This window comes from Micropterus salmoides, unplaced genomic scaffold (assembly GCF_014851395.1).
Source record: "Micropterus salmoides isolate LMB-PRFRI ecotype aquatic unplaced genomic scaffold, ASM1485139v1 Ms_hic_scaffold_1, whole genome shotgun sequence".
Taxonomy (NCBI): domain Eukaryota; kingdom Metazoa; phylum Chordata; class Actinopteri; order Centrarchiformes; family Centrarchidae; genus Micropterus; species Micropterus salmoides.
The window spans coordinates 9,310,383-9,325,844 of record NW_024040040.1 but is presented as its reverse complement, the minus strand read 5'-3'; the positions used below and the strand labels follow the sequence as shown (position 1 = coordinate 9,325,844).

At 43.2% G+C, this 15,462-nt stretch overlaps 1 protein-coding gene across 1 annotated transcript; it reads left to right on the top strand.

Annotated features, from left to right (window-relative positions):
• Positions 1 to 12,151: 12,151 nt before the first annotated feature.
• LOC119899492 (helix-loop-helix protein 2-like) lies at positions 12,152 to 14,533 on the top strand. Its single transcript, XM_038714060.1, has one exon. The coding sequence runs from the start codon at positions 12,167 to 12,169 to the stop codon at positions 12,536 to 12,538; it is 372 nt and encodes a 123-aa protein (XP_038569988.1). The 5' UTR covers positions 12,152 to 12,166; the 3' UTR covers positions 12,539 to 14,533.
• Positions 14,534 to 15,462: the final 929 nt, after the last annotated feature.

The window sequence follows — 15,462 nt, the reverse complement described above, 5'->3', positions numbered from 1 at the left end:
CCTGCTGCATCACTGAAGAAATATGGCTTCATGAAGTTTGTGACCGACACAAGGGGTAGAAAGAAGCAGTCACAGGCTGATATACTGTGTGATTATATTGTTTCTACACCAAAATGCTGCCCAGATCAAAACTATGTGCTTGTGCATGCAGTGAAAAACAGCTGTGTGTGTGTGTGTGTGTGTGTGTGTGAGACAGACAGAGAGACACAGTTTGAAGCCGCAAGCAGTTGTGCACTCTGATCTCCCAAGGCTGTCTGTCTACACACACTCTCACTCTCTCTCTCTCACACACATGCAGACCCCCTCTGATTCAGCCTCCTCTGGTATATTGATCCATTTCATTCTGCCTCAATGAGATGCAGACAGCATCCCCAGCGCCCAGACCGTTCATAATCATGATATAACACTCGATTGTATTGAAACCTGCCATAGGAAGGCATAAATCGGATAATGCAACGCCTGGGATAATGAACAATATCAGATGACATATCGATGTTGTCATGCACGGCCCGTAATGGAACATAAATGTGCGATGTGTGGTGTTAGGTTTGAATTGGTAGACCCATACAGGAGCAGACACGCAGCTGCAAGCACATGTTGTGTTTGTCCTTAACACTATACAGTGTGCAGGGGAAGTTATGAAAGCACTGTAGCTGTGCACTTTAAAAGCTGGACCTTGAAGATCGCTCCATTCAAACTCCATTGCTGCTCTCTGCTTTGTGTTAATGCATGGCTGTAACTGAACTTAAATCCACTTTCCTCCTCTGCTCCCCTTCCCTTCAGCCTCTCCCCACCACATCACACTGTAGCCATGGCAACTATTCTGATCGATCCAGTGCCATCTAATACCAAATGTTTCTCGCAAACCAAAACTTAAACAATCAGGCAGTCGTCAGCAAACTCGCCGGCGAGGTGGCGGCTCCAGCAGAGGAAGGATGATGGGAGCGGGGTGGGCTTTCAGAGCCTGTTACTCTGTCGGCTTTAGTGTGAGCAGTGGCAAGATGGTAAATTCATCTCAATAAAATTCTGAGAAAAATGCTGGAAACAGTGTTCTTGTTTTTGCAGCACATTTGTGTATTCTGTGGTGTTTGCGCTGTCAAACATTTGCATGTGTTTTCCTAAGTCGCTGTGCATTGAGCTTCTAGAGCCACCTTCTTATACCAATGAAACAAAGAAAATAAAATCTAATACAGACTTCAGCTCAGCAGCTGGAGGGGTTGTGTGGGTTTATGTGAGGAGGGATGTGTCACGTTTGCTTTATGTCAACAGCCCTGGATAGCTGGTCAGGGTTCAGGGTTCACACTGTGATATTTCACCATGTCTCCGTTCCCCTAAACTCATGGCGCTGGAGCCGGCGTTTGTATCCAGAAGCGATGCGGTCTCTCATACAAGATCTCTCCGTCTGTCTGCGTCTTTTTATGTCTTTGTGTGTGCGTGTGGAAGGGTAAGACGGAGACAGCGAAAACCTTCCAAAGCAAAAGTAGAATCAAACGCACAACACACAGAGGAAGAAGAGGTGGGGAAGAGGGAATGAGAGAGAGAGAAAGGATGAATGGAGAGAAAGCTTATTACAAGAAAACAGATGGCCCCCCAATTCACAGTGGCCCCACAGGGACCTGGAGGGACAACTCTTTGCACCTCCGGGTTACCAGTGCTGCAGAGAGGGGTGGGGCACTTAAACACGACTCTGTGTGTGTGCACTTTTGTTTGTTAACTTGTAAACAAAAAGCAAATTTGTGACATCCCTGGCAAGATGCCATTCTGAGCTCGATGCAGTCTTAAGATTTCCCAGGAGTTCATGTTTAACGACTTTTTCATTTGGACGTCTTGTTACGTCTGAAAATGGAGCTTGAAAGACAACAACAACTCAGTAATGCCATGATGTTGGCTCTGAGCGGGACTTGTCTCTTTTTCTTCCACGAATGCTGTGAAAAGCATCGGACTTGCATATTCAAAAGAGTGGAATAATCCTTTTTAAAAAACGCACACACACACATTTGGCATCCCCTTTTATTTCATCAAACCCATCACTCAACATCATCGCTGGACGAGCTAATGTCACAACATCCGTAAAATGAGATCTCACACGCGCTCAAACATTCACACCCCTTCAGTGTATGCGTGCATATGCAACTGTATGAGTGGACACACACACACACACACACACACACACATACACATACATACACACGCACACAGATGACAGGCAGTGAGTGGAAATGAAGGATTTGGAGTTCTATCCCGTTACATTATGCAGCAGATGGCGTTCAGGCCAAGCCCGGCCAGGCCTCTCCCAGGAGAGAAAGAGTGAGAGAGAAAGACGGGAAGAGAGAAGATGGGGGAGGTGTAGAAAGAGGGTTGAGGGACAAAGCTGTTGTCTTTTTTTTTTTTACTTGCGTGAATGCATGTGTTTGTTTCCTTTTTTTTTTTTGATGGACTCCCTCTTGGGTCGCATGTGGGGCAGCATCCTCATCGCCTCCCCTCCTAGCTCTTTCCTCTTTCCTCTCCTCTCCTCCTTCTGCCTCCTTTCCTCTCCTCTCCTCTCCTCCCCTCCTCCTGCCCAGCTGAGGCTCCACCTGAGCCCAGCCACGGAGGCCCCGACCCCAGCTGACCCCCCGACAAGGGAAGGAAGTAGAGGACAGAGGCGGGAAAAGGTGAGAGTGGAGGGAACGAAAAATCATGGCAAAGCTATAGCTAAAGCACTGCAGGTGTGTTAGAGAGAGATTACGGAAGCAAGAGTTCACGCTAACTTGCATTTTTCTTGCTATTTAACAAGATTTCTGGAATTCAGGAATATGATTGTCTCTTTCCGTACAGCAGCTGTATACCTCAACTAATTTGAACTAAATTCACACACACATGCACTGCAGTTGACTTGATCAAATACCACAATCAATACACACACACACACACACTGATAGACACACATACAAAGCAGCCTGTTAAGTCCCCCCAGATCTTTGCCCCCGGCGCTTTTTGTTTTGTGTTTTCCGAATTAATTGAGCCAACGCTCAAGTGTGGGGCCAGATGTCACTGCGACCTGTGGGGATTATTAGAAATCTGTTTCCCTCATTGTTTATGTGGACCCCTTCAAACCACACCGCCTTGCGCTCTTCTCGCTGAAGTTTCAGGGAGAAACAAGCCCCAAACCAGATTGCTAATGTCCAAAATAACAGTCTCCAGCTCCAAGGATGGACACGGAGCCTGAATATCGACATGTGGGACATGCTGGGACTTTTCTGTCCCGCCTCCAATGACCGTAGCCTGTGCCCAATGACCACCAGGGGCCTCCTGATGCCCTCCCGGTTTGGCCCGAACAGTGCCACACTCCTTGGCAGAGCTCTGGGCCTAATGAACTCATCAGCCAGCTGGAGGCCCTGGATCGAGGGACAGGGGCCACTTGGTGGAGGGTGGGGGTCCAGAGGGAGAGGGGCAGAGAGGGGCAGCCGGCCGGGGTGCTAGGTATGAGGAAGATGGAGGTGTGGAGAAGCTGAGGAGAGCTCACCAACAGGGTAAATGAGGCAGGTGCAGCTTTAGAGGGGGGCTGGGGCCAAGACAGGAGGGTCAGCGGGCAGGAGGAAGAGGTATGGGAGGCTGTGGAGATGGAAAATGTAGGTCTGTGCTGAACAGGATGGTACAGAGAGGAAGAGATGGAGGCAAGGACTAGATTTATGACTCTGGCTCCAATATGGTGCTCAGATGAGCAGGTGATGAAAGATGGAAACTCAAGCGCATCCACTTAGCTTTGAGAAAAGAGTGAATGAACCACAAATTTCTGAACCGAACGCAACAATTCAGCTCAGCGAAGTGATGCTTAATTTCTACCTCTACAGCTATTTCATCTCAGTTCGAACTGTGTCAAACTTAAACCGACTAGTTCTGAAAAGTGGATTGTTCTTTGCCTTGATAACTTAAAAGGTTCAATTTAAGAAAGAGCCAACAAATGTTTAGTTAAATTGATTTCCAATTGTATGTATTTTCACTGATTAAGCAGTTTACCCTTTGCTTTCCTCATGAAACGCATTGCCTAATTACTACAGATACTAAATTTCACTGGGTCAATCTCGCACCAATGCAATACTGGGTTAACTTTACCCAATAAAAACCCAGTCAAGGAGGCAAGTAAGGGTATTTCCCAAAATGACGAATTTTCCTTTAAGTGCTGAAATGGTTTCAAACCTAAATAACAAAAGATGACAGGACTTTCTGTCTCTCTCCTATAATGAATCAAAACCAAATATCCTACTTTATCAGAGCTCACTCACATATGCCGAAGAAAGAGACTCGCTTGTTTTGTTGACATTTTTACTTTAAATGCTAAAATCCGAACAACTTGTAACATTTATGGAAAGTATAAATGGATGTTTTTGCAGTCTAATATGAGAATAGAAGATGTGGTTTTGCTGATGCTGGGTCGTTTGCTGACTAATAATGCCTGCTCTTGCTCTCTGAAGTCATCACACTTATGTCAGCATCATCAACAAGACACTACCATCCTGTTTACTGCACAGTCAACAAACTCATCATCCTTCCATCTCTCACTGTTCAGTCCAAACTGTTTTCTCCCAGTGTGTGTGTGTGTGTTTGTGTGTGTGTGTGTGACTGCACGTCCATGAGAGAGGGAGAAAGTGAGCACCTTTGTGTGTCCATATGTGTCTGGGTGGTGGAGAACGCGCTGGGCACCCTGCTGGGAGCACAGATGGTGCCGAGGCCTGCCACGGCAGCGCTGACGATGGCCACATTCTCACATGGGACCCCCAGCTTTCTGGATCCCACACCTCCTGTTCAGGCCTGAATCGACAACCCCCACCCCACCCCCACCACACACACACACACACAAGGCCAGGGTCCAGGCCACTGCCTCTTTCACTACCCTGGAAGAAAAGACAGAACACAACACATGGACAAGTTGGCGTTCACACACTGCCCAGAGTGATTCCCTATGCGTGAGTGTGTGTCCAAGTGATGTAAGTGATGCAAATGCGAGAAGAGTCGAGTTACAATGCTGTCAGATTTCTTCAACTTCTGCACCATCTCCTTTGTGTGTGTCTTACAAACGACATTCTCACCCACTTTGTCTTCATGTTTGAGCACTTTCATTTTTCTCCTCCATCCTCTCTCTGTCTTCTCTTTCTGGCCTCTAATTTCTTCTCTCTCCCCTCTCCGTCTCCCAGATGCCCCCTGTGGCTCGCCATCCACCTGAGAGAAGCCTCATACATCTCCTGACAAAGTGACTAATCCTTCCCATTTCACAGCTCCATCCCACTGCTCCCTGAATGTTCAAAACTGTGTGTGTGTGTGTGTGTGTGTGTGTGTGTGTGTGTGTGTGTGTGTGTGTGATTGTGTACGTGTGATAGGTGACAGGTGGGAGTATGTCACACAAGTTCAAGGTGTTTTTTGTTGTAACAAGCGGCTCAGACAGCTGCGGGGGCCACTGAGCTCTGACTGATTAGAGAAGTAACTCCATTACAGACGTCTCAACAGAGTAACATCACTTTGCAACTTTCAGATGACAGCTTATTTAAAATGACGTCCACCTACACAACAAAAAGGCTATTTTTATGGTCTTTAAAGGGGTGTTTTTTTGCCTTAGCCTGGAATACAATTTGATCCTTTCCAACAAAAAAAGAACAGGTTTCGAATTTGTATCCCATTTCCTCTGAAACTCTGCAATATTAGGCCTCAGCTGGATTGGTGATATAAGCCCTGCAAAGAATAATCATAACCATAAATCAGTGTACTGCCTCCTGTGTTTCTGCCACAGTAAGAGGGCATTTCAACCTAGACTAAACTCGTGTGCCAAGGTGGTCAAAGTTTGGTTAGCCCTGGGGGATTGAAATATTATTTTTAATGTGGTAATAATGGTCTTTTTAAGCAAATTTCTTTGTATGAAAAGGATCACTTGTCAATCGTTTAGTCACACTAAATGAGTATTTTACATATTTGTGAACTATGTCAGAGAAAAATGTCCATCTTCCTGGTTAAGGGCAATTCAATTTTACATAATTTTAATATGTTGTAAAGGAATATGTTGCAGAAGAGAATTTTTTTTCATTGAATGCAACTGCTCTGGGGTTATAGTGGTATTGCTAACATTATCTTGCATATGCATAAATGCATAGAGAGCTTTGACGTTATTTCTTTTCACATAGGATGTCACCTCTCTTCTTAATTCAAGGGAAGGTAGACATGCCGATCTTCCAGTTTCCATGAAATAAAGGGGCTTCATACAGCACAAGCAGTAAATTCAAAACTGACATCCTTTTTTTAAAAGCTGATATGCCAAACATGTCGGCAAACAGCACCTTATTTATACATCAAGCAGGCACAGAGTAACATTTATTCGGAGTCGCTGTTGTGTCCACCTGCTGAATGTAAGTCCAATATTCACAACCAATTTTCAGCTCTGTTTTGGTCTCCACCAACTCCTGTGAAAAAGATCACGCTCTGTAGCTGCTAAACTCTCCACCATGTTCACCAGCTGCCTTTGTCTTTTTGCTGTTTGGTGCTGGCAGGTAGTGTACAGATTATAAACAGAGCTTTCTCAGCTGAAAACAGCTGATTGCATCTGGGATGACAGATGTAAGTCAATGATAGTAAGAGCTGTGAGAGTGAACCACAACTGTAAGGTCCTTGAAACAATGACAAAAAACAAAAACAGCTGAATGACACTAAACTCTACATTGCACGGAGAGGAATAACAGAGTCGGTTGATAATTCTTTGTGGGTTTTTCACGAGTGTCATTTTTCACACACAAGTAGTCATTTGATCCATTTTTAATACAAGAATTTTCGATTAGGGCAGCTTTAACTCAGATGATGATATTGTATGATGCTCTTGTGGATTTGTTTAATTCAATTGCTAGGAGTTGGTAAAATATAACAAAACTTTAATGCCACAGTTTTTCTTGTTAAAGCAGAACCAGTTTTGTCAAAAGGATTTACCATTGCTGCTTACTGCGTGAATTCAGCATATAAGGGTCTTTTTTTCCTCTGTGATTTTGCCTTGAAATATCTCGTGGGGTTTTTGGATGTCTGTTAAGGAATCCTTAACCCTAAATAGAATAATGGCTTAATATGAGATTCAGTGCACATAAACAAAACGTCTAAGACAATCCAGCAAAGTGTTTTACCAGCAACATCATGACTAAACCAACCGTCATCCTTCTGACTGAAATGACCATTCTCTGGTGACTACACCACCCTGCAGTTTGCCTCCCTGTCTTCACGGTCAGTACATCAGCTGTGGCATGTAATTGCACCAGGCACAAACAAAACAGCCTTGGAGGGGTCCTTCATGTCTTTGGCCGAGGGCCTTACGAATTGAGGAGGGGTCCGGGCGACGCAGACACAGACCATCTCCACTTCTCCGTCTGTGGAGCAATTAGGGTTGTGGGCCGTGAGTGTGTGCGTGTCCGTGGGCTCCAGCTGTCAGGAGGCCTCTGTCTCTTGGTCATGACATGTCTCCGATACTCCCCGCTGTGAGTCTCTCTGTGTCACACACACTCCACGGACCCGGCCAGAGCCCAAGGCGAGCTGTCCGTCATCTCACACACATGTGCACACACGTACATTCTCCCTCTCTCCCTAACTCTCGCACACACACATGCTGAGTTTTCACTGATATGGTCCTTCTGGCGCTGTGGTAGTACTTCTCTCTCTCACTCACAGTGTGTGTGTGTGTGTGTGTGTGTGTGTGTGTGTGAGGGCAATAAGCATGGTGGTGGCTGCGGGCCATGGCAAGTCATCCGTGCTTCCCCTTATCGTTTTAATCACCTCGTTAGGCGCAGCTAGTCCCCACACTCACTGGCCACTGCCCCTCCTCTGGAACCATGCCCTCCTGACCTGACGCTGGTGGTGCCACCGGGCACAGGGTTCATGATGGGAGGAGGACAAGAAGAGTGGACGAGCAGAGGAGATGAGAGGAGAAGAAAAACTTCAGACCATCCACAAAGTTTCCTTTTAAAAGCATTGCTCTGGCTCTGCTGAGTTGTGTCAATATGCCATATACACATAACATAAACACCTCCAAACCGTAAACCCATAGATTAAACCATTAACAATATTTTCTACTATCTACTACTGTCTTCACACACCTGCATGAGTGACAGGTGCTAACAGTGCGCAGCAGATGGTCTAAGACCTTCCTGTAAGTGTGGTTACAGCCAACTGAATAAATGCACACATCCAAGGAAAGTGATGGTGCTCTTCACAAATTAGCAGTGGTGGAATAAATAGTCTAGTTCAAACCAGCTCTGCCTTGAGCACCTACAGTAAACACACTATTGCATTAATATCAAAAATCTAATAATGTCATCGATAATAACATGATGGCCCTTGCCCAGAATGTTATCGTCCATGTCGGCTGCAGTGCCATTCCCAGTCAGATGCCTGGAGTACTAAAGCGTGGCTACAGCAAACCCCCTCACAGTCCAGTCCCATCCCTCCACTCAATAGCGACGTGGGTTGTTTTAGCCACGCTCTTAGCCTCCACACCTGGAAGCTAAGAGTGTCTGAAACCTCGTTTTATCCTGCCTCTCGGACATTAAGTACTGGATATCACAAAGCTTCCGTAAACTAAATGATTCCAAGTCGGAAATCCTGTTGCTTGCCCCCGGCCGATATCACCCCTGCCACCCAGTCAAATGTTGTAGGCCTAACATAAAACGTGAAAACCAGTAACCTAGGTGTGATTTTTGATTATCTTTTGAGAGCCAGATCACAAAAGTTGGTCAGCTCTGCTTGTCCCCTCTGGGCCTGTACATAACCTAAGATTTTCAGGTCCCTACTTGTCACAAAAGGTGACCAGACTTTTGCAGCAAGGGCCACACGTTTATGGAACTACAGCAGCCTCAGTGTCCTCTTTGAGATCTCATCTCAAAACCTATTTGTATCAAAAGCCTTTTTATAGTAAACAATTATTTTACGATGAGCTGTGTCTATGTTATTTTATATCTTTTCCACTAGTTTTTGCTTTTCCCATTACTTTATATTCCCCCTTTGCTATATAAATGCACTGTGTAGCCCTGCTTTCTTTTACTGTATTGGCCGTGTACCCTGTTTGTAAAGCACTTTGTAACTCTGTTTTAAAAGGTGTTACATAAATAAATAGACCTTCGGAACCATTTTACTTTTATACTTTAAGTATATTTTGCTGATCGTATGTCTGTATAATATTTTACTGAAGTTGGATTTTCAATGCAGGACTTTTTACTTTAATGGAGCATTTTTTACTTAAGGATCTGAATAAATCTTCCACATCTGTAAATTGGTCTAACATACAGCAAGAATAATCAAAAATTATTACAAATAATGTTAATTTTAAATGTTAGACACATAATAGGATACATTTAAAACACTGAAGCTGTCTAAATCACCCTAAAATAAAAAGATTTTGTTGCACTATTCCAGCAATAAAAGCTAAAATGATATTTGATCTTTTTTCTGGATCTTGATCAGTGCTTCCTCTCTCTGTGCTACTGTTGCAGTGTGGGGTCAAATACATTGAAAGTTCTCCAACACATGTCAAGATGTAAGGAGAAAACATTAAATCAAACATGAAAAGGGTTATATTTCAGTTTTAGACAGCGCAGAGTGATTTAATCAAGTCACTTTTATGGTTGTTCAAAATGCAAAATGATACAAATCAAATGATGCAATAACGCCTCTCTTCCTCAATTTATCTCTTCTAGCTCTTTACCTGTGTGTTTGAAAATGTAGAGTATATTTTTGAATCATTAATATTGACCAAACCACAGATGGTCAGGTATGAAACACAGACTCAGGTGTGTGTCAGGGAAGAATTAAAGGTCTCAGTCGCACCCACAGGTGTGACAGTATAGCCAGTGCCTACATCCAAGCCTGACTCAAGGTAACTAAAACCATCAATACCCCTCATAAATTAGTATTATATACATCTGGGATCAAACGGTTACAACAAAATCAAACACATGTCAAGAAGTAAATTCACAATATCCATCGAAAATAGGAATCTAATATAAATTTAATTTAATTTCACTTGTAGGCAGCACAGAATGTACATTTACAGCACTGGATCTTAGTAAATCCTTCTAAAAAAAGGATTGATCGAAAGATTCTCCACTTATACATCATACAAAATATTATTCCCCACAACCAAGCAGGCTGTTATCATTTTCCATCTACCCCCCCTCACTGAACTGATGACCTTCCCCCCTCTGGTATAATAATCTCTTATCATCTCATCTCATCTTAAATGACAACTAGAATGTAGAAAAATAAAGACATTTTCTGGGGGGGGGGACTTCTGACTGCCGAGCTTTACCAAATTAGTTTTATGTTGAACCTCTCTCTTTCTCTCTCTCTCTCTCTCTCTACCGTGCACTTATTTGTTTAATCATTACCATTCACCGAAAACGAGAGCACGTGCACAAACTCACAACACGGACACACGTATTTATTTATTTTTTCCATCTTTTATCATGCACACATCTCTGCCTTCCCTTTTGCCCACTACTCCCACGGGAGGGAGAGCGCTTGAGGGGCTGAGGGGCGTGAAGAGAGAGGGAGGAGGTGTGTGTTTGTGAGTGTGTGTGCGTGTGTGTGTGAGAGAGAGAGGGGTGAGTGAGGGAGGGAAGGAGTGAGGGAGTGAGGGAGGGGGCGGCGTTAGACAATACCATTCCTCAAATATATTCCATCCCCTACGTCCCTGAAGTGAACCTTTATTAGTCGGGATCGTTTGGATCTTATCTCGCATATGACACTCGGTGGGAGAAAGACTGGAGGAAAAAAGAAGGGGATTATCTGTGAACTGCCTTCCGATCCGCTGATTCTTGACACGGGAGAGCCTCGCTTATCTCGCCCCTTTATTCCCATCTTCCACAGGCGGATGGACGAGTAGCCCTGGCTGCACTTTTTCCACTATCTGCCCATCTCGTCTATTGTCTCTCCGTCGCTGGGATCACAGGGGGCTGACTGATCCCTGCTCACATCATTATTATTATTTTTTGTAGTGTTTTTAATCGGCTGATCACTAATCATCTTTAAGACTTCGGGACTCCAGACTGTTGTGATCTGCAGAAACATCTCCTGGCTTTGACCCCGCGTGATTCCCATCTTTGCAAGTTCGCGGCGGCTGGAAAAAGTAAAACAACTAGTTTTTTCCTCTGTTGTTTTGTTTTGTTTAACTCTCTCTTTCTCTCTCTCTCTCTCCGTGAGACGCCCGTCCTCTTTTACATCTGATGGTTGTTTTGGTCGGTGGAATATGAGTTAATTTGGAGTTGAAGCTCCGCTCAAGAGCGTTTTTTTTTTCCAAGTTCGTTTCGAGAAATCTGTGCCTCACCACTCTTTGTCAAGGTGAGTCTCAAATGTGGGAGAGAACATCTACATAGCTTACACTTGAAGAAATTAAGAGTCACATCTGTTTGTTTTTAAATGTTTGTGCCCACATCATCTATTTTTGTGTTTTTATGTGCGGCCCACAAGCTATGTAAACATATATTTTGCTTCCCCCGTTTTATGAAAAACACAATAGCTCCAATCATTTCATGTCCAGCAGATGTCAACATTATTTTACCGTCTTATGCCTCCATGCTGTCAAGTCACTCTGGCTTCAGCCAAGCAGATGTGTTCATCACACTGTGACAGATGGCCAATTCTGATTATGTTAATTCGTACCAAAAAAGGGAGTTTCTCCTTCATAAGTGATCACAACTTGCATTATTTTGCAAAGAAAAAATAAAAAAGGACCATCAAATAAAAAAATGAGAATTTGAAAGAAAAATTCAAATAAGACACTTTCAAAAATGTCACGTTTTTCCTAATTGCTCTTTTTAAGACCTTGGGCTTCAAGAAATTAACAATTACGCGAGCCATTCTTTATTTATGGAGTTAAATGTTATTATGCAACGAAGATAGACTGTATTTGGATTTATGGGGGGCCCTGCCATCCAAACAAGCGCCCGGATGGAGCCTCGTGGTGGCAGAAAACATTGAAAACATTACATTTAATTGACATTTATTCACATTTTTTTTTTCTGTAATCTTTCCATTAACAACAGACTCATTAGGGAGCTAAACTACATTGGGTTGCCTTGATTTTTAAGGGGAAAAATCTAAATCAGTGTTTTAATAGCTGGTTTTGTCCACTCTACAGGTTCTGAAGGAGTGCAAATACCGGAGAATAAAAATGATGCTGAGCCCGGACCAGGCTGAGGCCGACCTCTCCTGGACTCAGTCCGACCCGGAGTCGATGCTCAACGGCCTCAAGTCGGCCGGCTGCGCCTCGGATGACCCGGCGGAGGGCGAGGACAGGCCAAAATGCAAATCCGATCAGCCCCTGAGCAGGGAGGAGAAGAGGAGGCGGCGGAGGGCCACGGCAAAGTACCGCTCGGCCCACGCCACCAGAGAGAGGATCCGGGTGGAGGCGTTCAACGTGGCCTTCGCGGAGCTGAGGAAATTACTCCCAACCTTGCCCCCTGACAAGAAACTCTCAAAGATCGAGATCCTCAGACTGGCTATATGCTACATCTCCTATCTCAATCATGTTTTGGATGTCTAAAAGTGATCCCCCCACGCACGCACACACACACACACCATGAGACAGAGAGGGTTTGGTTGGATTGGTAGACTGGACTCAAGCGCATGCTGGGCGTCAATTGGGTATGGCAAGGTTGGCAGTCACAGGTTGGACTGATAAGGAGATTTTTAAAGCAGATACCCAATATTTTTGTAGCTTTTCATAGCTGATATTTTCTGCAGACACAATTTTTGGGTGAAAAAAAAAATATGTCAGAAGATGAGTTACAAAATAAAATTTAAAAAACCCTTAATGAATATTTTATTTAAAGGAGGTTAGAAAAATTAAATCTCGGATTTGTTTTATAAAGCGGTGGAGAAACTTACTGGCTGATGTAATATCGGCTCAGTATATCGGTCTAACACCTGTGACATGAGCTCCCATCTTGCTTTGACTTCAGGGACGTAAATGAAATTATGAGGTTTTAATTACAAGATTGAAATCGTTAAATAAAAATATCTACAAATTCGACTTGCAAGACCAAAATCTATGAAAGAATTTCTCCAAATGAAACCATCTTGTCCCCGGATGCTGGGACTTTGCCATACCTCATAGTTGACTGAGTTGACCCCCCATTCCAGTGTTGGTTGTGTATGATGGTGTAAAGTTGTCGAAAAGTGCTCCGAGTGAAAGCCTCAACTTTCAGTCCAGGACCGCTCACTGAACAAAAGCGACAAGCGCCGAGTCGTTTGAGCTGTTAGATGCAATAATGAGAATAATGATTATTTTCCGTTATAGGCTACAGTAGGGGGAGGATGGGCTGCACGAGCAGGCATTCACGTTTAACCTCGCAGCAGTGATGATGTCTTAGAAAAGGAGAGGGGTTTTTATCATGAATATAAGAATTCGTTGAATTTCCACATTAAATCGCCCTCACAAATGACAATAGTATCCCACCTTATGTCGTGATTTAAGCCTAAAACGAAGTCCTCCCCTCACTATATCAATTTGAGGTCTAACAAAACAAACGCTGGGGCATTTTTCAGACCGAAATGAAAGTATGTAAACGAGATAGCTGCTTTAGATCTAGTTTAGATGATGTTTTCCGTAAAGGAAGAAAAAAAAACATTCAATGCGTAAGTGCCACTTATGACATATAAAATTGTGACCTTAATCATTTTTTAAAGTGTATGGAATTATTTATTTAATTGTGTTAATATTTAAGGCTAATTTATTTATGTTGATATCATAGGCTGGCGTCTTTTTGTATAAATGTATATTGTTTGTTGCTTCTATATTTTAGGCTGTGAAATTGAACTTGGAAAGTGATGGTGTTCTACTCTTAAAAATGGCACTTTCTGTTAACCCATAGCATAACTTATTCGTTTGATGTATGTTTGATGTATGTCACTCTCTCTCTCATTTTATTTTTGTTGTTGTTGTTTGTTTGCTTTCAATGTCACGTCTATTGTCTATCAATAGCAACGATAAGCACTTCAAGATGGGGTTCAATGGCCCCATAAATGTTTATTTCCCTAAATTGTTGTGTTAAGAGGTTGCTATAGGAATATTAATTAGGCTGCTTAAAAAATCACTCAATTTAAAGATTTGTTTCACTGAATGAGAATAATGTAATAAGAATGATTATGTCAGACAGTTTCTACCACCAAGGGGTTTATCACATGCGATTCTGAAGCAAACTTCTTTTTGCTGTTACCAAAAAATAATAATTATTTCAAAAAATAGTCTGGATTTATTATCTTTAATGTTTTGATGTTATTGTTTCGATGCATTGGTTTATTTATTTGTCTCTGCTTTGTATTACGAAATTCAACAAGTAATTTTATAGTGAAGAAGAAGAAAAAAAACATATCCTCTATCCAAAGATTTTTTGTCTCTTCAGGGTTGTGTAGGCTACTTGTTGCTTTATGCAGATCTTTTGTAGTAGAGGTATTGTGTGACAGCTGGTTTCTAATGGACAAACTTTTCATATTTTCCGGTGTTATTTTTAATTAAATCGGAAATACTTGAAAAAAAGAGATTCCCTCTCCTGTTTTGAAATAATTTATTTAAAAGGAAGGTTTGCAAAATAGCAGAAAATGAGCTAACAGCGAACAGCCACTGACGTTCAGCTGACTGCAGTGATGGATGTGGCGCAGGATGACGTCAGGTGCACGCACAAGTGCGGGGTGATATGAGCGCTCATGCAAATCAGCGCACATATAGGCCTACTGCAAGCTTTCAGACAGCTTTTTGAACACTCTCTCTCTCACACACACACACACACACACAAACACACACACAACGCAAGGTGAAATAAGTGCAAACCAACGCAGACAGAAGAAAACTCACCCTGCACACACGCACACACACATGCACACTTTCTCTCTCTCCCGCACACATACAGTGGTCAGCAGCTAAAGGCAGTGGTAGGCTACATGTGTGCTCCTGGCTGAAAGGCTCCCTCCCTCCCCAGAGAGGGGGCAGGTGTTACTCCAGACGAGCCAAGACAACCAAATTACTGGCCGTCTGGCACCTCCCGTGGGAAACCCGGGGAGAGAGGAGGGATGGGAGAGATGGAAATTTATGAGCGAGTGAGCGAGCGGAGCACCGAGATGTAATATTGCCAAATGGTATGAACAAAAAAGATCCAAATATTTATACTAATTTGTGATATGTAGCCTATTCCCATCGATTGTGCTATAAAAAGCCTGTAGTTGAGTTACAGAACAGAAGATGTGGAGGATGTGTGGATGCTTTTATCCAGGCTTCATTAGATTATCAGGAGTGAACTTCTTTTTATTTTTTTTTTGCACAAGCATGGGTGGTTGCCCCAGTGGGAAATGAACCCTTCACCCTGGAAATACCAGAGATAAGCTGTGCCAGTGGAACAACAGAATGCATACAGGTAAAATATGAATAATACAAGTCTATCTATCTGTCTGTCTGTCTGTCTATTTATCTAT

Excerpts from the sequence above, each read along its gene's own strand:
- LOC119899492 (XM_038714060.1), top strand. The coding sequence starts at position 12,167 with ATGATGCTGAGCCCGGACCAGGCTGAGGCCGACCTCTCCTGGACTCAG.